The sequence below is a fragment of the Chanos chanos genome, chromosome 10 (genome assembly GCF_902362185.1).
Source record: "Chanos chanos chromosome 10, fChaCha1.1, whole genome shotgun sequence".
NCBI classification, from domain to species: Eukaryota; Metazoa; Chordata; class Actinopteri; order Gonorynchiformes; family Chanidae; genus Chanos; species Chanos chanos.
This window is the reverse complement of record NC_044504.1, coordinates 16,728,049-16,753,340: the sequence shown is the minus strand read 5'-3', so window position 1 is coordinate 16,753,340 and position 25,292 is coordinate 16,728,049. Positions and strand designations below refer to the sequence as shown.

The window sequence follows — 25,292 nt, the reverse complement described above, 5'->3', positions numbered from 1 at the left end:
ATCTGACGTGATAAACAGAGGCTTATCAGGATACAATACAAGATGGGCAAAGATTGTACTGCCTCGTATAATTCCTGATCAGCACAGCGCAGAAACTCACATCGCAGCGGTCACCATCTTCTTTGGAGCCAATGATTGTGCTTTGGAAGGCAAGCGTTGTATAAATGTGACGTTTAGAAAAACAGAAAGAGCATGTTAAGATGTACAGTGTCATTTGGAAAGTAATTAGACACAGCAAGCAGATCTAGGATTCATTCTCGTGCCCTCTAACATTGTATTCTCTTAGATAAGAACCCACAACAGCACGTTCCCATCCAGGAATTCACGGAAAACTTGAAGGACATTGTGAGACACTTGACTTCTAGCGGACTCTCCACTGACAAAGTCATCCTCATTACTCCTCCTCCTCTCCATGAACCATCGTGGGAGAAAGAGTGCGCTCTTAAAGGTGATTTCACGTAATTACACACAAGATTGATGATTGGGGTTGTATTGTAGATTCTCATGTGCTGCGTATTAATGGCATTTCCTCCACCTGTGTTAGGCTCAGCCCTAAATCGTCTGAACTCTGTGACTGGTCAGTATGCCCAGGCCTGTGTCCAGGCTGCAGGACAGTGCGGAGTGGATGTATTGGATCTCTGGACACTCATGCAGAAGGATGGACAGGTAGAAACCTACATTACCAATAGGCAGTGATTATCTTTGTTTTAGTTGAAGTCTGCATAATAGTCTGTCATGGCATTTAACACAGACACTTGACAGTCAGCTGATTAACATTGTTTGTGTGTCTCAGTTCTGTCCACTGTGGTCAGGATATATCAATTATATGTGCAGTAAAGATAATCTTAAAGGCCACAGCAAACTGCAGCCTGTTTCCAGTCCTGTTATGAATATTTTCAGATGCTCTCAGCTTTTAATCTGTTTTTGAATGCTACTTGTGGACTCAAAGCGGTACATAGAAGTTATGCTTCTCTTTAGGACTATACAGCATACCTGTCTGATGGACTCCATCTGTCCGACAAGGGAAACCAGTTTGTGGCCAACCACCTCTGGAACCTTCTGGAGCGTCGTGTAGCTGACCTGCCTTTTATTTTGCCCTACTGGGGGGATGTAGACCCCAAAAACCCAGAGAGCAGTCTGTTATGCTAAAGTTGGGGAAAATCCCATGAAAGTGAACAGATTTTTAAATGCCCTAGTTCTAAATCTGTCACTGTCAATTTCTTACATGTTTGGCTCTTGCGATGAACTTATCAAAGATAAAACTGAAGCCACGCACATAATTTGTAACACCATAATGAACAGTTTTATGGCCTGCTTATTCTCCTTAATTGTAAGAGGTAAAGTTAAAGTACCACTATAATTTGTAATTGTTTAAATGGTTTGCAATAAATCTGTATTTTTGGAATTGTCTGTCATTTTTGAAAACAAGAGACAGAAGTGTTTATGTATAAATTTATTAGCACAGAAGTGATTCATATGTAGTTGTATTCCCTAGGAAGCCAAAACCAGCCAAGGCATCAGACATACGCAGGCTTACTGAAAAGGTCCTACCACAGCACAGCTCTCATGCCGCACAATACACAGACCCTTTTAAACAGTACATGAATATGAAGCAACGTGTTACCTTTTAACAGTTAAAAAAAAAAAGAAAAAATACAAAAGAAGATCAAAAAGGTTTGTAAAGAAGTGTCATGGCACGAGACTTATCTTCACAGAGAGCTGAAGATCTGGCAAAATGCATACCAAATACATCAACTCATGAACACTGGAATTTGATTCAAACTGTTAGGATTTTCTTCATAGAGTGTTGTAATGTTTAATAAATTGCGTCATGCTATAAAATTCAAAATGATGAAATACAAAAGGTGTGAATGAGATTGAGACAGACACTAAAAAGTCAGTCAGAGGACAGGTCTGGAAGTGTGCAGTGTAAAGAACAGAATGGCAAGCACAAATAAAGGACAGATTAAGACCATAACTACAAGATCCAATCTGTTCAATATAAAAAAAAGAGTGAAAACAACAGAAAAGGCTTCAACAGTAGAACAATTCATTTTCTCTTTTACCAGCACAGTGTGACACAGGCAACAAATACCACAGTAGATTTAATAATAAATTAAACCGCACGACAAAATCCTGAAACAGTACAGATGACATATACATTGTAACAGTTCCAACTCCTTTCTAAGGCTTCCACCGAACACGAAAGAAATATGATTTACTAACCTGCATGACTATGAGTGCATTCAGAAAGGAAAAAATACAACATATATAGTAGGACAGGGTCCCCTGTTATTTCATTTGCATTTTACAGTTAGTGATTCCTTTTCCCATTTCAAATATACACCACAGGTAGTTTCGTGAACTGAATTCTGCATTCACACAAACCAGAGAGAGAGAGAGAGAGAGAAAGAGAGAGAGAGAGAGAGAGAGAGAGAAAGAGAGAGAGAGAGAGAGAGAGAGAGAGAGAGAGAGAGAGAGAGAGAGAAAGAGAGAGAGAGAGAGAGAGAGAGAAAGAGAGACATACAGACAGCGAGAGAGCAAGCTCCAGTAAGGAGTTGTTAAAAAAGTCTATTACTGTGTATTATATCCATTGTGCAAAATTGAATGAAACTCTATGTGGCTGAAAGATGTGAAAGGACCTAAGCACACCTGCCTATATTCACTGACAGAGTGCATGTCCTTCATAGTTTCTATGGCTTAAAATTAGTGGCATGATCTACCTGTGTGCATACTGACTCTAAACTGTCCATCCAGCGTGACAGCTCTGACCATCCGGAAACATAAAGTATTCGGAGTAGGGCTAGCTGTATTATAAGAGCTCTGTGCATCGTTACTACACAGGTTTAATACTGAGGCCATACAAAAAAAAAGGCACTTCCTTTTTCTCTTATTAATTGTTTACTTAGTGCCTTTAAACTCCAGTTACTGGCCCCAATTCACATCAGTTTTTCTATATGTTACCTTCTTTCTGAACTCAAACATAAGCAAAATGTGTGCAGTCTGTATCTTTTCTCTTTAGGAGAAGACCTGCATTCTATGTCAAAGGGTTGTATGAACGTCCTGTGGTTTCAACGTTTAGACTTTTTTTAGTTTTTCTTTCTTTCTAAGTGCAGAATGATTTTTTTTTTTTGTACGTGTGTGAACGCGAACAGGTTTCCACCCTGCCCTCAGCACTCAGTCTCCTTACTGTCAATGCGGGCCTGTCTCTTCAGCCGTCTCTTGTCGCTGTGACTGGGCGTCCCCTGTTCCGTCATGTCCTCGAAGGACCTGTCGGAGGCGTTTAGAGGGCAGTCCTCCCCCGCCGCTTCTTCTCCTGGATGACAGTCTCCGCTGGGGTCCTCCTCGATGGTGGCCATTCGCAGCAGATCCGCTCTGGGTCCTGCGGAGCCCTGGGCAGGGGCGGGGCCCGGAGCCACCTGGCCGCTGCCTGCCGGAGGGGGAATGGAAGGCTGGGGCCGTGCCGCTGTAAAGGAGGGCGGGGGAGGGGCTTTGACGATGCGCAGGGGGCCTGACTCCAGCCTGCCCAGCATCTCCGCGTTCTGAGGGGGATAAAGGTGCACAGACGGTCTGAGAAGCTGCGGCCGAGCCTTTCTGCCCAAGTACAGGTTATCCTCCACTTATGACGGGAAATCCCATTATATTTTATGAACTCCAGGACAAGCATCTAAACACGCTGAGACCCAAACAATAAGAAATACTGCTTCCTTACAGCAGGTGAAGTGGTTGTTTGCGACCAGACATCAGTTCTTGAAACTGATATAAGGTTAATGGGACAGCAAGTCGTAACTAGTCGTAAGTTGCCTGGGAGACGTAAGGAGAGGACAACCTGTGCTTGTGGTTGGATGTAATCCACAAGACTCCTACCTCGTCTTTATGAAATGCGTGGTACTTTTTTTGAAAAAAAAAAAAAAGAGTTTCAAATCAATTGAATTTGAAACCCTCAAATTCAACATTCAAACACACATTGGACCGGAGTTTTATGCCTTTACTTCTTAACATCGACTGCCATAAAACAGCATAAACACAGCACAGCTCCACAGCAAGCTCCACCGTGCTTCAGCCAATGACATTCTGCCTCTGTGAATTCACCTCACGTGTCATGGGATGCTCGGTACTCTTGTCACATTCGGTCACACACAGCACACACTCCAGGGTGCACGGTGCTTACACAGAGAAGGGCTTACACAACCCACTCACCTGAGGGGAGAGCTCTACTACACACCTCCACCACCATCTGCTGCAGTTCCACAAAGGCCAGAGCAAACGGTTACAGACAGGGTCATTTATCAAGAGCCACCCCCGAGTCCCCAGGTACTGTACATCAGGCCCGGTCAGAGGCCAGTGCAGTTTGCACCCATACATTAGTACTGTTATCACATGCTGTGTATTATAGAGTTGCCAGAAATGTTACCAGAGATGCAAAGGCTCGTTTTTTCTTTTTTTGGCGTTAGTCATTTTGTGTTAATAGGTTAAAAGGGCAAAAGGGAATAGGGAGGAAATTTAGAGTTTAGAGTTTCTGAAACTTACACTGGGATAAAAGAGATTCTTAGAGTTCTCTTCATACTCGCGGTCCAGATTCTTGTCCTAAAAATAATCAGGAAACTGTTTTTACACCTTTTGTTTTTTGCTCAAAGCACACAAATAGTCCAACTGAAGGTGATTTTGTAAGTTAGGTAAGAAGGATCAATATAAGGGAGTGTGATCTTACCACGCAATGCACCAAAATGCTTAAAGGAATCCAGAACATTAGTGAGAAGACCACCACCGAACCAACGATGTTATCTGCCAAAAACTTGCCTGGGTGAGACAAGAGACACAAACATTCAGTATTATTCTAAATGGCACTATGAGTGTTAATTAACCTGCATGGAAACAATGCAATTAGTTCATTTTTATGTATTTATCACAGAAAAGTTCTGTGTGGTCCTCAGGCAGGTGGAATGCACTGACCAAATGTGTTTATGTCCAACTTGTCAATGAAGTCCCACAACCTCTCAATGACATCCTGCACCTGCTTCATGCATTTACCCTGAAAAACAAAACAGGATCAACGCAACAATTACAGTTTAAAAAATGCACACCTGCTGCACATTGTCTTCATATTCAACAGTACTCACACAAAATAGCAAACGTAAACTTGACTTAATCTAAGCTTTGACCGCTATACCAACATCTACTTTTATGGTAGTGCTACGCTTCCATAATGTATGTCTTATTGAAATACATTATGTATTACTGCATCCACCAGACTAAACTAGTGAGTGTGATAGTTTAAGTTAGCAGACCAGACTAGTGAGTGTGATAGTTTAAGTTACCAGACCAGACTAGTGAGTGTGATAGTTTAAATTACCAGACTAGTGAGCGTGATAGTTTAAGTTACCAGACTAGACTAGTGAGTGTGATAGTTTAAGTTAGCAGACCAGACTAGTGAGTGTGATAGTTTAAATTAGCAGACCAGACTAGTGAGTGTGATAGTTTAAGTTAGCAGACCAGACTAGTGAGTGTGATAGTTTAAGTTACCAGACTAGTGAGTGTGATAGTTTAAGTTAGCAGACCAGACTAGTGAGTGTGATAGTTTAAGTTAGCAGACCAGACTAGTGAGTGTGATAGTTTAAGTTACTAGATTAGTGAGTGTGATAGTTTAAGTTACCAGACTGGTGAGTGTGATAGTTTAAGTTACCAGACTAGTGAGTGTGATAGTTTAAGTTACTAGACTAGTGAGTGTGATAGTTTAAGTTGCCAGACTAGTGAGTGTGATAGTTTAAGTTAGCAGACCAGACTAGTGAGTGTGATAGTTTAAGTTACTAGATTAGTGAGTGTGATAGTTTAAGTTACCAGACTGGTGAGTGTGATAGTTTAAGTTACCAGACTAGTGAGTGTGATAGTTTAAGTTACTAGACTAGTGAGTGTGATAGTTTAAGTTGCCAGACTAGTGAGTGTGATAGTTTAAATTAGCAGACCAGACTAGTGAGTGTGATAGTTTAAGTTAGCAGACCAGACTAGTGAGTGTGATAGTTTAAGTTACTAGATTAGTGAGTGTGATAGTTTAAGTTACCAGACTGGTGAGTGTGATAGTTTAAGTTACCAGACTAGTGAGTGTGATAGTTTAAGTTACTAGACTAGTGAGTGTGATAGTTTAAGTTGCCAGACTAGTGAGTGTGATAGTTTAAGTTAGCAGACCAGACTAGTGAGTGTGATAGTTTAAGTTACCAGACTGGTGAGTGTGATAGTTTAAGTTACCAGACTGGTGAGTGTGATAGTTTAAGTTACCAGACTAGTGAGTGTGATAGTTTAAGTTACCAGACTAGTGAGTGTGATAGTTTAAGTTAGCAGACCAGACTAGACACGTACCCCCCCGTCACAGAAGCCCACGGTGCAGGGTTTTCCTTTACGCAGGAAGAGAAACTGTCCCTTTTCTTTAAAGGGACTGCACAGCCCATTCTCATCTTTACAGCACACTTTACACGAGTCATCCGTCTCTGAAAACAGCAGAGGACAAACAACTGAGCAAGGTACAACCGCATAACACTATCCTTCTCTTCTCAAATATTCAAGTGCTCTGAGTTTGAAAACTCTCAGTTAAGTTGCTGTGACCATTAATTTCAGTCATTCTGCCACAGTGACTAAAGAAGCTCCACAGAGAGTTCTGAAAAAAAAAAATCATAATTCCATTACTGTGAAAGAAACCTTCAATATCAATGAAACGAATCTCAAATGAATATCATTAAACCATTAACATGCGCTAAAATATGTACTGTCGAGTTATTTTTCTTCTCTCTGTTTTGGTGTGTCGAATGGCAAGTATTTCGACTGTTTCCTGTTCATGTGGACAGAGAGGCGACAGATATTCACCATTACAGGCACAGGACTGCAGGTTGTGCACAGCTTCACAGAAAGGAACACACTCTCCATCACGGCACTGGCCCTTGTCCACACACTCTGTACCGTCAGGGAGGTTACCAGGGGCTGGGCATTCACTACTGAAGCCTAGAGAACAAAAACACAGCTCGCAAAATCAGTGAGCCTTCCCCATTTTGTACCTAGCAACTGAAGAGAATTCATATTATGATTTTGTTTCAAAAATGTTGTAATTCACAATAACTTGTATTGGTTTAAGCAACTGTAAGCAATTCAATTTAGAATAATGATCTAGAGAATTATTTTGTATCTCCCAAAATGTGTATCCACTGAAAGGGAGAATACTGAGGATCTGCTGTGTTTGCAGCTATAGATCTATGTGTTTCTCTTTTTTTAATCCAAATGGAATATTCTAGACTGTTCTAGAACCCTAAAGAAAAAAAAAAGAGTTCAACAAGCAGAGTGACTCAGAGATTAACTGTAGCCTATTATATAACATATACTGGAGCATATGTAATGCTGACTCACCTGTGCAATCAGAGGTGCCCTTACATGTAGCAGTGATGTTTTCTTGACATGTCTTGCCTGCTACCTCAAACTTGCAATGTTTACAACAGGGACTGTTCCTGTCACTGAGAGTACAAGGGCGAAAAGCAAGACTTTTAATGGTTTGAGCACTAACCAGCAGCAACAGCATTAAAACAAACTCGTCTACTTAGGAAGTACCAAAATACCCCCAGTGCTGCCCAATCCTGCTCCTACAGGCCCAAAAGTTTTGCATATTTTAAGTACCCTTCTCTAACATGCCTGGTTCAGCGAATCAAGAGCCTGATAGTTGACTGATGAGCTGAGGTGTGTTAGAGAAGGGAGAGATTTAAAATGTACACTTCTTGGGGTGTGGAGAAGCAGAGCTGGGAAACAATGAAAGAGCTGAAAATTTTAGGATCCCTCACACCTCTCATTGATAACAAAACATGCGAAACTGAAAGAGGAACTGTGCTGGAGACAACGGCAGCGTGACTGTGTCAGTCAGTTTATAAATGCTGTTTATGCAAAGGTTACAATAACGGAAGTCAAGATCTTCAGCAGACCTGTCTGTGCAGTAGGCTGTTTACCTGCATTGGGAATCAGCTTTGAATTTACAAGTGGAAGTGCAGCAGGGGTCATCGTTTTGATGAAGGAGTCCTGGGTCACACTCCTCCCCCTCCTCGACACGGGAGTTTCCACACAATTTACTGCTCCTCTCCTTAAAGCAGTTAGGAGCCTTGAAACGTAGAGTTTTACTAACAGAGATTTTACTGCAGTTGGAAAAGCGCTGCAGAGAGACAGAAATAAGATTGAGAGTGTTAAATAAAAAGTGAAATAAAAAAAAAAGGTGACCCATTTAACAAATGCTTAGAGAGATAGAGAGAGAAAGCAGCGACTATAAAGATATGCAAAAAAAGGCATTGTGTGAGTTGCTGGGCAACCATACCTTGTTGTTAACATGGTCCCCACTCACAGCAATGGGGTACATGACAAATTTGCCACCCTGGTCGTCACTGGGGGCACAGTAGTTGATGTTGTCTGGGTCATGCTCTGCACCAAAGTTGTGGCCGAGCTCATGTGTGGTCACCAGATCTGCCTCCTGGAAATGATGAAAGCAAACACCATCATGTCCCTGAGTGACCACTCTACCATCTTTTCTTCATAGGTACTCTCTCAAATATAAGGTTATCACAGTTAACATGAAATAATGAAAAAGTGCAAACCTTGGTGAGAATTGTTTTCCCATAATTCTTAGTACTGGTTAGACCAGTGTTTAGATAACTGGGTTTCTTTGCAGAGTGTGATGGATAGTATGCTGAAAAAAATGCACACAAGAATTGAGATCTCAAGATCACTACGAGGAGATAATCCTCTAAAATGTGAGAGAGAGCCTGAGGGCATGTGTGTGTGAGAGAGTGTGTGTGTGTGTGAGAGTGTGTGTGTGAGAGAGTGTGTGTGTGTGAGAGAGAGAGAGAGAGAGAGGGGGAGAGAGAGGGAGAGAGAGGGAGATCTACCTTTTGAGCACAGTCCTCCCAGAGCCAGGGCTTTAGAGGGAGCCACGTAGGCAAGGCCCAGTGTTCCCTCATCAAAGTCCTGATAGGTGAAGAGGTGAGCTAAACATACAGTGGAGGCATTGTCTGCAATGTCTAAACTGAATTGCTGTAGGGAGAGATGGAGAGAGAGAGAGAGAGAGAGAGAGAGAGAGAGAGAGAGAGAGAGAATAGAGTTTGAGCTCTAAAAGTAAACAAGATCTGCATTTGTATACTTTTTGTCAATCACTTCACCATTTACAGAAATGCTTTCTGTTATAATTTTTATGTGTACAGTCCACAGAATGAGCGACTCTAAATGATTAAACAGTTTTCAGTAACCTGCTACTCAATTTCCTGTTCAGAACCCAAAAAAGTCTCACCTCCAGAAGCTTCTTCACGTCCCACACATCACTGTTTTCCCGTGGGCTGCCTTTCATATTGTAATGGACTTCTCTGCCGCTAACTTTTGTGGGTTCCTTGTTGATGATGATCTGCAATGTTGGTAGACAGAGTTACAATTTTTTTTCCAGCAAAAACCACTGAGGTACCAAAACAGATAACCTAAACAAAAACTTGGTTCGAGACAAAAAGTGTCATAACCAAATATAAGTCAAATCCCTGAGTGATTTCATCTGTGAATTGAAATCAGTCCATTCTCATTAGCTTAATGTGTCAGGAGCATATGGCATGTGATTCATGCAGACAATAAGAGCCAACACGGCTGTCACAGCAGAGGCTTTCTCTCCAACCACACACACAGAACCAGAAAAGACCACAAGAGGATTTTGATGAAAGAATTTTGATGAAAAAAAAAGAGCTGGACAACTAACACTAGAACGTGTTAATTTTGTGATTTGCCATTTTTGTCGAGGAGCTAAACATGAAGACAGAATAACCGACGCCCTTATTCAACTTACCTGTTGAATCTGCACCCCGTAGTCTTTATATTCATCATCCCACGAAGTGTTCCGATATATATCGTCCACTCGATCGATCAATTCAATCTGTACAAGAACCAAAACACCTGTATTATCACTGACAACATTCCAACATTCCATTCCTTTATTGTGTTGAAACTGTATTGATTTTTGATTGTACTGATTTTTGGGCTGTACTACTCTGAGCACTGGTACTGTGAGAGACTAATCTTGTGCATGGGAAAGCTGGACCAGCCTGTTTAAGCGTGTTTGAACGTTAAACTCAGAAGGAACCATCAAACAGTGATTAAGGACTCACAAGGTAGTTGAGGGTTGTGCTCTCCTCTCCACGTCCCATGTGTTTGAAAAAGCGATAGTCTGCCACCAGCAGCAAAGGGCACGTGTTTTTCTTGTGATCGTGGACGTTTCGTTTTTCTCTGCGATGATGCTCTGAGGGACAGTAGAAATTCAAGAAAAATTCCCTATCAAAAGTCATGAATCTTTATTTCAAAGTGTTACAACAGAACTTCAAAAAGCTCTTCCCCCTCCAAAACAAAATAAGATCAGTCTACCAAAGGAAATGCATGAATGCTCGGGTCATGGTTTATTGGTATTTTAAAATAACTCAAAGTCGCCCAATCTTCACAAACACGCTCCTAATCTCTTATGAGCTGTGATAATCCGGCTATTTCAGGCTATGAAACCCTTATCGGGCTATGAAACCCTTTCACAGATGCAATGTCAGTAATTTTTTTTTTTTTTCTTTTTAATTAAACGCCTTGATGTTTGCACTTGGACTGCGTTGGCTGTTGTCTAAGCTTCCACCAGTCATGGCGTGAAGACTATTTCTCATTAATAATCATTTAGACATTTCTGAGTGGGCTCTCTTAGTAATACAATATCTTCATATTGCAAACAGTGCTTCCATTCAGCCCACACTGACACATGACGCCCACTGCACTCCATGTCTTAGAGAAGAGAACATAGAGTGGGTGAGGGTTGTTCAATGAGGCCACATGACCAAAGCATATGAGCTGATTCATCTCATCAGGTGAAGAGAAACCCTCTTGCATTTTCATAATCAGACAATAAGACAGTTTGCCACTGTTGCCTTGGGCTCAAGTGGTTTTGAGGGGGTTATTGACGAGGTAATTTCAGACAACTAGATTACTGTCATTTTAATTGGATTTTGTGTTTTCAAAGCAGTGCAGATGAATCAAAGCTTTGACAAGAGTCTCCCTTATGCTCCTTTAGAAATTTCCATAGTACGCTCTTTTCACAATAAAACTTCAGCACGAGGACTTTTCATGAATAACAAAAGGCCTACATGCTGAGAGAAAGGCAAAAATGATGACAACAGCTATGCTCCACTTTTGTCTACCGTACATTTACCTATTCTGTAATAAAAAAAAAAAAAATCAGCATTGCAGGAAGTTTCCACAGATGTCACTCATATGTGATGATCAAATCTCAAACTTCTGATTTGACTGGTTACAAATGAATGTAACCAAGGACTCCAACATTTAACTCAGAATAAAACACAAGTCTGTAGCTGTTATCAGAGTGTCTGCTGTTATATGCAAAAACAAAACAGCTTGAAACAGATACAGTTGTGCCATTCATAAAGAACATAAACTCGCACAAACACACACACACACACACACACACACACACACACACACACACTCACCTTCCTCATGCTCTCTCTTCACAGCCTCCTTCACCTCCTCAGGCAGTAGCTCCTCTGCCTCAGCATTGACATAACCACACACTTTGGGCGAGGCGATGCGGCTGATGTTTTTAATGTCCTCCGAGCGATACACCAACATCCGTCCATCGGGGGGAGCGTCTGTGTATCGCCACAAGGGCTAAAGGGAAGAAAAGATCGGAATGAGACCAAAACAAAACCCCTGGGCCTTTCACAGCACTTTTGTGTCTTACACTGAACAATGACCAGATGCTCGCTTCAAGTCGTCTAGTGAAATATCAGACCTTGCGCTTTTGGAATTCAAGGACATTTCTTAGACTGGAAGACAGTTTTTCTTTGTGCTTTCATACCGACCGCGCTGACCTCAGGCAAGAGTTCCAGACATACTTTTAAAATCAGGACTCATTATGAATAGCGTGTGAGTGTGTGTTCCAACGGGATGAGAGCATTACCTCAACGTTGTACTCAGCTTCATCTGTGATTATGTGGGCAGAGAACTCATCTCCATCCATGTGTGCCTGCACACGGGAGTTCTCCTCTCCTTCACGCAAGAACGTAAAAAAAAAAAAAAAATTAACTCCCAGTCACGGAGACAGCAATCTAGAATATTAACCCTCCTACTGACCCTTTTCTCACACATTGTCTCAAACTCCTTCTTTCCATTTCTAACAGAAACAGACAGATACAAAAGGCTAATCCGGCCATCTCACCTACGACGTGCCCTTTGAAGTAGTTCTGCAGCTGAACTTCATATTTCTCCTCCTTTCCTTGTTCGTTCACAAACACAGTCTTGAAGTCCTCCGCAAAAAGTCCAGTGTTGGTGGTCAAGTACAGCTTAAAATGCCTGTGCCAGGATGAGGGACACTGTTCATTAGTTCTGCTTTAGGTTAAAACGTTGCTGAAAGCAGGATTCAGCGAGCCAATTCTCATCCAGCGGTCAGAGCAGTTTCAGGAGAGTCAATTAAACTTGGACTATGTTAGGCTATGATGAAGAGAAATGAAAGAGTATTTTTAATACGTTGCGGAAAGATGGGACTGGGAAGAAAACGAACTTGACTGGATGAATTCTGCAGGCAAGTGCAGGGAGCATTAATAACCTAAATCTTCAAACCAAACCATACCCGATAAATTTCTCTGTGATAGAAGACAGAATTTCAGTTGCCTCGAGATGTGATTTTGGTCTGCAATGCCAACTTCAGAAACTGACTGACAGCTGTCACTTAGATTAAGCATCTCAGGAGGAAAGAGACAGTACTGGGAAATTGGCTTTACCTTCTGAGTGCAGTGAAAGAAACCATTCGCTCTACATATGACTGGGATCCCAAATCCCTCTTTCTGACCGAATGACGATGAAGCTCAGACATGGACAGCACCTCATAGTCTGACAGCAAAGAGCTGAGGTTATCTAGACAAAAGTAAACAGAAAACAAACGAGAATCTGTTAGTAATGAAACATTGTCTGTTTGCCTGTGAATCTCATTAAAGGTGTTTGGAGCATATTTCAGTGTGCAGGCATCCATCATTTTTGGTAAGTTTAAATCTCCTAACGGGCAGGATGTGTGTGATTACTATCTTGTATATGGGCAAAGGTATTACAATAAACACATAATCACACACTGCTGATGTTCAGCCCCACAAAGCACTTTATGTGATGGTACACCACAGCTTAACCAAACCTCAAACTAAGTTTTGCAGGTGCATTTGCGTCAGAGTTTCCAAATTGTAATTTAACATGTGCACAAAGCTGCTTAAAATTCAAAGCAGCTATTTAGAAGCAAGGCACGAGTGTCAAGGGGTTTCAAAAGTACTTGGAGCTTGAGTTTTAAGAGCTTAAATACTGAATGCAAAGAAAGTCTGAGACAGCAAATAATTACACTGAGCAAAGTCATCAAATGAGTAACGAGTGAATAAATAACTATTAAAACTGAGATGCAATTTGGAGAAACCAGAACCGCACCCCTTTGATCAGCATGTTCACTGGAGAGGAATGGGAGTCATGTGTTATCAGCTCCCCAATGGCTGGACGACAGCGATCAGTATGGACATGTGAAACTATAACGCGACGGACAAATATTACTGGTACTGTACCTCACTAATATGTGGCCTCGCAGGTACATAACCTTCAAGTTACGAACACGTTAACCCTAAATAAACTACGGCTATGCATATTACCACACAAAGCTGACAGATGTACATCTTGAAAACGGAAAACAAATGCAGCTCGTGATTGTTTAGATCAGTTGTTCATCTTTAACGTGGTCTTACGATAAATGACATAGCAGCACAAAATTATCAGATTGGCCAGAAACGAAAACACTTACCGAATTCGTTCTCTTCCTGTTTCCTCAGCTCTTGTTCAACCGATGATGGGTTTATCGCGCAATTAACCCAAGAAAATACAAATGCCACGGCAAACACAAAACTTAACTTCATTGTAGTTATGCTACGTCACGTCTGTTTATAAAACATTTAAAATAGCAGAATTTCAAATCGACATTAAATTATATCTGTCAGTCTAAGTACCCGGCTAACTCTGTCATCTTGGTAGGAGTGACTGTCACGATCCCTATCGTTAGGCTACTGTGCGCAATTTTCGACCAAACTAGGATTCTTCTATAAGTTACCAAGGTTTGAATGGCAAAACTATAACGAGGAAAACTGATTCCTACTTAAACAGGCTAAAGTATTATCATATTTCAGCTGCCTGTTCGAGTTAGCCCAGTCCTCTCTTTTCCAGTCTGAAAGGCTATTTACAAGCAACGCCCCCACGACTTCCGGATCAAAGGTTTAAAACAAAAGTCAAAATAAAAGTTCGCATTAAAAGGAGCGTCTCAAACGACAGGTCTTCTACGCACAGTTCATAACAAATTACAATTATAGGTATCTATTGGAGTATACTAAAGTCAAATGCCTACATAATTAACGTTATTCAAAAGAAAATGTCAAAACACGTATAATGATTGGGATTTTAATAATAAAGAAGTCATATATTTCAAGAGTAAAGTGGACAAGTAGACAATTACCTGTGGTTCAATTCCAGTAAAACAATACATAGAATATTTGCTCATTGCTTATGACAGGCATTTGGCTGAATAGTTATGTTGTCCTGCAGTAATAAATACAGAAATATGCTTTTTCATGCCTGTAAATATATATATTTTTAATGTTTTGTTTTTTCTGTGTATCTTTTTTTTTAATTTTTCATTGATCATGTGATTTGACTATAAGAAGAATCAGATATAATCCACTGAAAATGTCTTTTCAAAAAATTGTCTTTGCAACTTTTGTTTTGACAAATGGTACAGTAATCAGGCGTTAAAAACAGTTAGAACTGTGATCATGGTGGGGGCGGCGGGAAGAGGAAGGAAATTTGCAATGTTCTGTTTACATATCGGCTGCACTTTCAGAATACACCATCTAAATGTACCAGAAAACGTAATCTTAAATCAGCAGCTGTGGCAGGTTTCCAAGAGAGAAAATACACCCTACTATCCTGTTCACAAAGATTTTCACAAATACCTAAACTTTATTTAAACTTTATAGCCAAAAAGCCAAAAAGTATGACCGTCAGTAATATCTTACAGAGACATTGACCCGGTACTTGATGCTAGCCTCTGGGAGGCACTGTTTTTGCTTTTTTTTTGGTGAATAGTTTGGTTATTTAATAAGAAACAGCACTTAATCAATGAAGTTGTTCTGAAAAATCTTGGCCCCTCTTCAAATCAATAAACCTGGCATTTATGGGTCATTCAGCATGGATGTAACACCTCAGCACTATATTACAGAAGAGTATGACCCATTCAGTAAATTGTTTGGCTGCACACAGCTTAAAAACACAATGTGTGTGTGTACAACCATTTGTTACATGCAGAAATGAGAACATTATGGTTTATAAAATGTCATTTTTATTCATGTTACATAACTGACACATAGGGCATAAAACATTGTCACAAGGCTTTTTGGGGGACTACAATAAATGAGTAGCAGAAACACAACAGTGGTCCAAATCTCTAATGACACTCACCGGGCTAACCAAACACCCTCCCTACATGTGCACAAACCTGCCATGAAAAGTACTAGATTGGACACTTGGACTTGGTGTGTAGAGCACTGATTCCCATTCCAGTGTGTATTTGCACAAGGACATGCATTCAGAACTTTTATTTTATGCCACTTCCACATGTTTATTTTAATTTTGGTCTCTGTGAAGCCTGATGTCACTCTCCTTTATTTCAGAATGCAGACATGCTTAAAGTGAAGTGGATATATCATAAGCAGAAAAGGAGTGTTTCTCGAGAGGAGCGACTTCGAGAGGGAGATGCGCATCTATTCAAAATTGAAAAGTTTGGACAACTTTAAGCTGAACAATGCTAGACAAACAGGGTTGGGAGTCTCATATTAAAATGGAAATGGATTATCCTGTCTTCATCATCTGAACTTTTTAGTTTTTAAAATTAAAACTTATATGGAGTTCAGTTAGCCTTAAATGATTTTAGAAGACATTAACGAACCAGTAGCATTTCCAAAAGACATTTCACAGTTGCAACATGATGTAAACAGTTACAGGTAAAGAAGTTCGTCTACCAATATAATGAATGCTACAGGAAAACCATTTTCATATATTAAGTACGTACACTTAACATTAACCATAGCTATCCCTACTGCAGTGCTGTCTCTTTTATAGGACTGCATTAGTATTATCTTTTTTTACGTTTTGACAGACCCAACCTTGTCATTTTGTTGAAACACCATGACATTTAGATCATAAAATCTGAACAAATTTTCAATTTTTTCACTCCCAGCCCTGAGCAGCAGTGTGTCAGCAACTGCACACCAGGCAACCAAGATACACAAGCTACAGTACAGCACAAGAAAAGAAATTAGGAGCTTCATTTAGAAGAGATGAGACACCCCTGCCACAATTTTCATTTCTACTTGCCTTAACAACTGGAATAATTATTCTGTAGTGAAATGACAGTCCTCAAATGTCATTTTTAAACTAAACTGTATCTTTAATTTGATACAAAAAAGAAGCTATTCAAACGTTTCTACTGCAGAGACTGCACGTATAGAAGGGCAGGACGCACACGAATCAAAAAAGGAATGGAAGGGTTATTTTCCCCAATTAATATCATTCTTCGTTCAAAAAGCTGCACCGTAAAAAGACTAAATGATTGGAATTTTCATACACAGCTCTTCAATAAACATGAGTTTTCTTTTGCTAGAGGATTTTTTTTTTTTAAGTGGAACAATAAGGAATGGAGACGTGTAAAAAGGTTTTTTTTTTCTCTCTTTTTCTTTGAGGGAGATGAAACATTTGTGTGTTTTTAGTTATCTGCTCCCTCTCCACCTTCTCCTTCATCAGCAGCGTTGTCAGACGTCCATAACTAGAGACAAAAAGAACACAGTCAAGAGCCTGTTTTTCATTGCAACAACATGAGTTTGTTTAAGTAAATAAGTCCTCCCACTGGTTGCAATTAAGATTATTCATAACCAAACTGACTGGGGAAAATATTTCTGCTACCTTTTTTCAGTTAGCCTGAAAACTGAAATATTAATATTATAATGCATGTTAAACCACCAACTTCTGAATAAAACCAATGTGCCCACTGACTATATTAAAGAAGCACATTCAAAAACTGGCCAACAGAGGGCAGGGGATGGACACACGCACAACACACACACACGCACAACACACACACACGCACAACACACACACACGCACAACACACGTTTGCCCATGCATATGTAGGCATGGTGTGTGTGGAGGAGCATCAATAAAATATGACCATTTGAAAAATCAACCAAACGACTGAACGTTTTATCTTTTCTTTCCCAGAGGGCTAAGTGCTTATTAAGCATATGTCTCTGGCAGGTGCCATTTGTTTAAAAAAAAAACCCAAAAAACAAAGCAAGACAAAATAAACAAACAACAACAGTACAGTGGAGACTTACTGTCAGATTGTCTCTTAGCAGCTGCATGATGAGAGTGCTGTCCTTGTATGACTCCTCGTTCAACGTATCGAGTTCTGCAATGGCCTCGTCAAACGCCTACAGAAAATCAAACACAAAACTCCACAATGAACATCCTCAACTGCTTTAATCTCTCACATAGCTGCACAATGAATGTCCTAAATTGACTTAATATATGACACAACTCCACAATGTACATCCTCAACTGACTAAACATCTCACACAACTCCACACTATACATCCTCAACTGACTATACATCTCACACAACTCCACACTATACATCCTCAACTGACTATACATCTCACACAACTCCACACTATACATCCTCAACTGACTATACATCTCACACAACTCCACACTATACATCCTCAACTGACTATACATCTCACACAACTCCACACTATACATCCTCAACTGTCTATACATCTCACACAACTCCACAATGAACATCCTCAACTGACTATACATCTCACACAACTCCACACTATACATCCTCAACTGATTATACATCTCAAAAAGGACTTATCATCCTGTATGGAACATGCTCCAAATGAGACACACAGTTAAAGGCTAAATCAAACTGACAGTAGACACAGGAGAGGAGAACCTTCCCAGGTAAAGTCTAACCTGTTTGGCCAGAGAGCAGGCCTGTTCTGGAGAGTTGAGGATCTCATAGAAGAAGACGGAGAAGTTGAGGGCCAGGCCAAGGCGTATGGGGTGTGTTGGCTGCATTTCTGTCTTGCTAATGTCAAATGCTTGCTGGTAAGCTTCCTGAGAATTCTCTATGGTTGCTGTGGAGCAAGGTGAAAACACACACACACACACACACACAAAAATAAACATGAATATCCTCCTTTCTTCCAGAAGTAGCAGCACCAAGAGAGGCATTAGGAGTCTTTTATAACCATTTCTATGAAACTCTACATTGTTTTTATGTGTGTGTTAAATAGGTGACAGAATGAAGCGAACTGGAGTTGAACGGCAGAGGGATTGAGGTGGGACCTGTGACTGGGAGTATGAGTCAGTGAGTGGGATTAAGAAGGGACCTGTGACTGGGAGTATAAGGGTATGAGTCAGTGAGTGGGAGAGGACTTAAACCAGAGTAAGAGGAACTCCTGTATGGACATAATATGGGGTTTGTGGGGGGGGGGGGGGGGGGGGGGGGGGGGGGCTGGGACTGCACCTTGCCTAAGATAACGATGCTGCTTCAGATCTGTGCTGTGTCTGATCTATTCCTTTACTATACTGTATTTTCAAAGTGGTTAAACATTTCTGATGTACGCTACATAACAGTTCTATTTGACCGAGCGTCTCTGAACTTATGAACACGAATGATAATGAGTACTGACATGGGGACTCATACATTACTTATAAGGTGAGTCTGGATTCAGCCACTTGCACATTGTTTTAAAATGTCCACTGAATGAGGCTAAAGTCAAAGTAACATTTACGCTATGAATGAGAGATGAAAAATCTCTATATTAGTCTAGCCTCTACAACAAAGTAAAGGTGGAGAGGAAAGGTAAACCATTCACAGTGCAAACCAAAAATCCTGCATGAGTAAAATGTCTCTTTGCTTGTACTTATGAGGAAAAGAGGAGACAGGGAGTGGTAGTGTTACTGTGAGAGCCAGTGCCGTCCTTTTCCCTGTGTGTTCCTGTGAAGGCAGCCTGGGTAGTGTCACAGGAGAGTGATGCAAACGCTCACTTGACACCATTTCCAGCTCAATTACAAAATGTTCCTTACTATTTATACTCTAACGGAGGGAGTGAGTTCAAAGCCAAGAGCCCTTGTTTGAACCTTCACTGAGACACATGCTGAAACAAGGCCACACACAGAGGAATATTCAAACACGTTTTAGTTGACGTGCAAAGGTCCCTCTATATCCACCAGAAGAAAGGGGGCGGGGAAGGTGGGCGGGAGCTAATCTACATGCTAAACATGTTACAAAATCAGCAAGAGTAGCTTCTCTCCATTTCTGCCCTCCACAATGATTACGTTCAGTTTGGAGGTGGAGATCTTCTGACCCAGTATGACTTAACTCACCCTCCCATATTCTAAAACTGATCAAATCAGCAAAATGGTACACTTCTATTGAAAATTTCATCATTTAAAAATCACCTCCCATAAGTTTAGACAAGAAAAATTGAGTTTAACTTTGGTTTGTGAACAAATGAGCGATTGTACAAGGCAACCTACAGTCTGTAAAACTGAAAGTTTTTCCAAACCTTCAATGACAAAACAAGGTGTTCTTACCTTTCTTGTTGTCTCCAGAGGCAACTTCGGCAAGGTATCTGTAGTAGTCTCCCTTCATCTTCAGATAGAAGACCTTGCTTTCGGCATTTGAAGAGTTCTCGATTAAATATTTGCTCAACAATTCCTGAAGAAAAGAAAAGAATCAATAATTCATCTACACAGTGCAGTTTCTCAAACTATAAAGGATTTTTTTTCTCCCCTATTCCTGTCCCTGGAGGCTCCTGTTATTGACAAGGTGTATGAGGTGAAGTGGTTGAAAAGGCTGCAGTGCAGCTGACACGTTTCTCTGGTTCTGAGCAGAGAACAGGCCTCCTGAGGATCTGACCTATCCCTTGACCCAGATTCTCTGACTCCTCTACCCTCACTGCTCTCCTGCTCTCCTTTCTTAGCCACAAAACACACCGCAAAACCTGCAGGAAGCTTGCCAGCCATCTAGAAAAAAAGGATTTTTTTTTTTTGGTCAGGATTTAAAACATGAAAAACCCATCTTTAGTTGGCTGAGGAAGACATCCGATTCAAAGTTCAAACTCTTGGTGTCGTATTAAGCTCCATTTCTTTATCCTTTCCGCCAAAATCGGCGTAGTCTTAATCTGTGTCAGTGAGACCAAAAGGCTTTAGATCACCATTTTAAATACCAGATTAACCAAATACATCAAGAGTGAGACAGACAGCAGCGTGAGACAGACAGCAGCGTGAACCCATGGTACAGCTGTATCTTATGAACGCCCCCCAATACAATGCCACTGTGTGTTAACCACCACAAAGATTAACCCATACCAGCCATACCACACTGCTCTATCAGTTCTCATGTTTCAGCACTCTTCAGAGAAACAACAATTACCCTGCTCTTATAGCCCAAAACACAGTGAAATTCATTGTAGGGCAGTAATGTACTGAGACAGAGCTGTAAGGAAGAGCCTGCATGCATAGGCTAAATTAAGACAGACTGCAGTGTTTAGACTTCAAATATATAAACACATGATATGAAAAACACAGGGTAAAGCCATTTATAAAGGAGGCATCCAAGGCATAAAGGCTTAAAATGGTTTGCCACGACTACCTTGTTTTAAGCATTTTCACATTTCATTGCCAAGCAGTTATTAATGGGGGCAGATTTCAAAGGAAGGTGTTTTAATAATGTATCGTCGTGTTGAGCGACGGAGCAGCTGAATGTCAGACCACATAAGGACAAGAACAGCATTTTTTCTGCCTCCATCTAGCCTAATTATTAAACGTTCAAGGGCCTGCTCTATCTTGCCTTTCCAGGCAACAGGGTCTGCCAGCATCATGACCATTTGCTTGCATTTGTAAAGAACTCTACTGTCAGACTATACACAAGGTTAGTATTTCAATCTGCATTCTTAGTGACTGGCTACTACAGTTGTCCTCCAGCACAGCTAATCAAGCTACAAACCAATCCAACCTACTGTAAACCAGACATGGAGTCTGCTGTGTTTCAGTCAGCTATCAACCATCAGTAGGCTATGATGCATTACTCAAATAGTTGTCTGCAGATCACAAACACCTGCTCACGTGAATGAAGCTGAAGTTAAAGCTATTCAACTACTGATCTCAGACCAGATTTCATTCCTTATTTCAATCTTGACTGTTAAACCTAAGGACCAAAAACTAGCCTGTCGTCAGCTCTAGCAAGTATCCTGGGCTGCTACTGGCTGTGTTTTGGCTCGGCTGTCAGGACATGTGGAGGGTGTGAACAGTGCCCATCCCTGCAGCTCCTCGGTGAGGCAGAGTCAACATTTAGATGATTCAGGGACACACCCCGAGCGGTCACAGACAGGAAGCAGACGCACAGAGAGAGAGAGGGAGAAAGAGAGAGAGAGAAGGTGCCCACTCAAGACATGCCAGTGTTTACAAAGGACATGACTCACTCTCACCCTCTCTCTCTCGCAAACACAAACACACACACACACACACACACACACACACACAGGAAGCATGGCAGGAAGCCAATCGGTTCATGCTCTCTCAGCTAAGCACTTCAGCTGCCTTGTCCATTTTGACCTGTAATAACACACTGTTGACTCACACGTCAACAATACAATAAGACATAACACATGTGTAGCACAAAGAGTTTTCAGCACAGATTCAATAGATAGGCCTAATGAAATTATCTATAGTGACTGTCATGTCATTATATAACTGTTGAGTATAACAGTACAACTGTTAGCAGACTGTCAAGCATAGTACTATGAAGGCTAATCATTTTATGCACTAACTGGTGCAATTCAACACAGTGAAAATAAAAAGATGGCTGATCCTCTTTTACAACCCTTCTTCACCATCATCTAATTTGCCCAGTCGCAAGATTCTGTCTAGTAAGGTCATCGTTTCAAAGCTATTTAAAAAAGCCACAGAACAGTGAAATGCACAGAAACACTAACAAGCCAAGACTTCTTCAGCTTAGAGAAAAAAGCCTCCAAGGCTTGGCATTTAGACTTATACGACACTAACATGGACCAACTCCCAGCATGTTTTACTTAGTAGAGAACAAACCAAGTTTTTCTTTTTTTTCTGTCTTTGCTCCACCCATTCTGACACACCTTAGTACAGTCCCTCAGAAATGACCTTTGGCCTAATGGCGGGGCATTTGCTACAGATAAGCATATTCCCACAGAGGAGAGGAATAACAGACAAAAAAATAATACTCGACTTCCTTCTGAGGTGGGGAAGGAGCTGTACTAAGAATAGAGTAATTTGCAGGAAACCTGGGAAATGCCCTTTGACCAAACACAGCATTCACGTACATTTGTTATTGTGAATGCCCACAGCAACTGCACATGAACATTTCTCTTAAGGAAATGAAATGTGTATAAAATGGTTCTGAACTATTCTAAGTGTAAGTGGCAGAACTCCAGATTTAAAAAAATTCACAACTCAGCATATCTTATTGGCAATACATAGTCCAGATGATGCAAGGTTACTAAGGGAAGGTCCCACGGCTGCAAAAAAAACTTACTCCTCTTAATTTAGACATACTGCTCTCAAGAGAACCAAAAACTAGGCTGCAGTTACATCACAAAAAGAGGACACAACTACATGCGTTGGAGCAGACATAAGGGGCGGATCCAACAGCATCTGCATGCAATAGAGATCCTCAGTGACATGTCTAAGGCATATCAGATGTTGGTTCACGGGTGAAATAGTTGGCGAATTAGGTTTATTTGTAAATGCAGCATGGAATGAAAATGTAATTCACTTTTACATTTAACATGAAAGCAACTCTGTTCTGTGTAGCTCACAGTATTTTTTAACAGGCCACTAGTGCAGTGATAAACTACTCACACTGAAGTCCTTTCTGTCTCTCATTTTATCATGGCTAGAAGAAAAAGTGTAAACTCACCAATACATCATTGCAGATGTCTCGGAGTTCAGACTCCACCTTCTCCCGGTATTCTTTAACCATCTGAAGCTTCTTATCGCTTCCTTCGGTCTTCTGTTCGATGCTCGAGATGACCCTCCAAGCAGATCTCCGGGCTCCAACCACGTTCTTGTAGGCAACAGACAGCAGGTTTCTCTCCTCATTCGAAAGCTCGGCTCCGCGCTCCGTCACCTCCTTCATCGCGGACGCCATGTCATCGTAACGCTCGGCCTGCTCCGCCAACTTCGCCTTCTGAATAAGCTCTGTTCTATCCATAGTTTTTTTAGATTTCTACAAACACGTTTGCGCTTCTCGCCAGTTGAGTCAAAGAGTCTATAGGCCACAGAAGCCGACAAGGGAGTGTGCGTGGGAGAGTGAAAGTGGTTTGACGGTTCACTAATCAGATGATGGCAGTGAAAGGGGATGCTCCTTATCCGTTTTCTGAAGCTGCGGGTGTGGGAAAAATACAGTACATTACTTTACCGTAAAACAGATAGATTGTGACCTTCATTTCCTCGTGCTGTTTACCTAATTTTCAGAAATCACTGGATTTATTCAGTTCCGTGCTGATACAACCACCGACCGTTTGCCAAACTCCGTGTCCCATATTTACAAAACGCCGTCTAACTAGGTTAACATGACATCGCCACTGACGGTCACAAAAATGATGACCGACAAAAGACTGTCTGAGGATGGTCCAATGTTAGAACAGTACAACATTTATCCACGTTAGCTGATGGCTACCGAAACTACGGTGAGTTCAGTAAATTCCCTGACACAATGATCTCAGTTGAGAAAAACTAACCACCCTGCACGAGTCCGAATGTTTATGCAAGAAAACTATCTACATTAAAGCCGTTGTTCTGACCATGTCAGCTGAGATGTTAACGTGTCGCTACAATCATTCATAAGAACAGCGATAGCATAATCGCAGTTCAGATATCCTAACCTAACTACCCCGTTTTCGCCTACTATGCATGAATGTAAATCCAACTACCAACATTAACAATCGTACTACGAACGGAACAACTATTTGATTAGCCAACTTGTCCCCAATGAATAACTTAATAGTTTACTACAGGAACTATTGTGAATTTGCTAGTAAGGCAGCCAAGAGGACTGCTTCCTACACCAAGTTGATGTCTGGTTAGAGAATGTAACAAAGTTAACCACCACTTTCACCAAAGGGCCAGATTAATAAGCTAACGAGTGATTTAAGGACAAGATAGCAATATTCTTCGTGACAGTGACAAATTTATTGTTCGACAGGAGCTAACTGAACTGATGGGCGACACAACCTCCACCTCCTCCGGAGAGTGCGACTGGCAAGCTTACTAAAAGGTTAGTACAATTCTGTCTCTAACTTGCTGTTCAGTTAAAAAAAAAGGATATATTACGACTGCTATAATGTTTAAGCCCCGAAAATAGAAAATCGATGTTAAAATTCAGTTATGACAAAGAAAAGCCCACGACCAACCTTCGCTGTCTCCGGTCCCGCTCCGCTGAATTGATCTTCTTTGAGCTGGGCTGGGTGAAAAAAATGCAGTTGTTCGGCTCAGCCGGAACTGCTAGGGAGGGACGCGGCTACTCCAAGAGATTCATCCAATCAGAAACAAATGTCTCTGCCTCTCATTAGTTATTGTTTAAAAAATTATCCAGTCGACTTTTTGCGCGGGGACTGGAGGCGGGCCCAAGGGCTCAAGTTTGAGTGACTTGTGTGCTGCGGCTGGGGCCACGGGGTTTCCTCCAATAAGAACAAGGGAGAAGACGTCATCATTGCTATGGTTATCCCCCCTCCGTTTCACGGTAACAGCATCGTGGGGGTAGATGCGGGCGTGGCATCCCAAGACCCAAATTTGCTTGCATAAATTTACACCGAACATCGGGAATATTTTAAATTGTATCTGTGAACCTGCAAATAGTTCTAGAAATTTTAGTAGTTTAGGAATATTCAGTAGTGTATGCTTATTAAATACAGAGCACCCAAGTAATTCTTACAAGAAATATAGATAAGCAAATTACTAGTTGTTATTCATTAGTCTTCATGCTCATTCACTCACAAAGGCAATTTTGTTTCTCCACCAAGCATGCTTAATAGTTTTATCTTCGAATAACTGCCAGAACATTTAACTGAGAT

At 41.1% G+C, this 25,292-nt stretch overlaps 3 protein-coding genes across 4 annotated transcripts in view; 1 reads left to right on the top strand and 2 right to left on the bottom strand.

Annotated features, from left to right (window-relative positions):
* The window catches only part of iah1 (isoamyl acetate hydrolyzing esterase 1 (putative)), a 1,616-nt gene extending 317 nt beyond the window's left edge, over window positions 1–1,299 (top strand). Inside the window, exons 3-6 of one of the 2 annotated variants that reach the window (XM_030787067.1) lie at window positions 1–149; window positions 287–448; window positions 545–666; window positions 979–1,299. The exon at window positions 1–149 is cut by the window's left edge and continues 3 nt beyond it. In XM_030787067.1, coding sequence (XP_030642927.1) covers window positions 1–149; window positions 287–448; window positions 545–666; window positions 979–1,149 — 604 coding nt within the window. In that variant the 3' untranslated portion in view covers window positions 1,150–1,299. Of the gene's footprint in view, window positions 156–286; window positions 449–544; window positions 667–978 lie in introns of both variants that reach the window. The other variant, XM_030787068.1, reaches the window with a different exon arrangement.
* Window positions 1,300–2,526: 1,227 nt separating this feature from the next.
* On the bottom strand, window positions 2,527–14,251 carry adam17a (ADAM metallopeptidase domain 17a). The gene is made up of 19 exons (XM_030786189.1): window positions 13,868–14,251; window positions 12,819–12,951; window positions 12,257–12,390; window positions 11,999–12,087; window positions 11,529–11,706; window positions 10,158–10,288; window positions 9,839–9,925; window positions 9,302–9,412; window positions 8,904–9,048; window positions 8,613–8,704; window positions 8,336–8,488; window positions 7,977–8,176; window positions 7,390–7,493; window positions 6,856–6,990; window positions 6,355–6,482; window positions 4,954–5,032; window positions 4,712–4,800; window positions 4,531–4,587; window positions 2,527–3,542 (listed from the first exon to the last, which is right to left on the bottom strand). The coding sequence occupies exons 1-19, from the start codon at window positions 13,977–13,979 to the stop codon at window positions 3,171–3,173; spliced, it is 2,529 nt and encodes an 842-aa protein (XP_030642049.1). The 5' UTR covers window positions 13,980–14,251; the 3' UTR covers window positions 2,527–3,170.
* Window positions 14,252–16,534: 2,283 nt separating this feature from the next.
* Window positions 16,535–24,659, bottom strand: ywhaqb (tyrosine 3-monooxygenase/tryptophan 5-monooxygenase activation protein, theta polypeptide b). The gene is made up of 6 exons (XM_030786191.1): window positions 24,633–24,659; window positions 23,138–23,602; window positions 19,777–19,900; window positions 18,148–18,311; window positions 17,502–17,597; window positions 16,535–16,933 (listed from the first exon to the last, which is right to left on the bottom strand). Exons 2-6 carry the CDS (start codon window positions 23,429–23,431, stop codon window positions 16,874–16,876), a joined length of 738 nt encoding a protein of 245 aa, XP_030642051.1. The 5' UTR covers window positions 23,432–23,602; window positions 24,633–24,659; the 3' UTR covers window positions 16,535–16,873.
* Window positions 24,660–25,292: the final 633 nt, after the last annotated feature.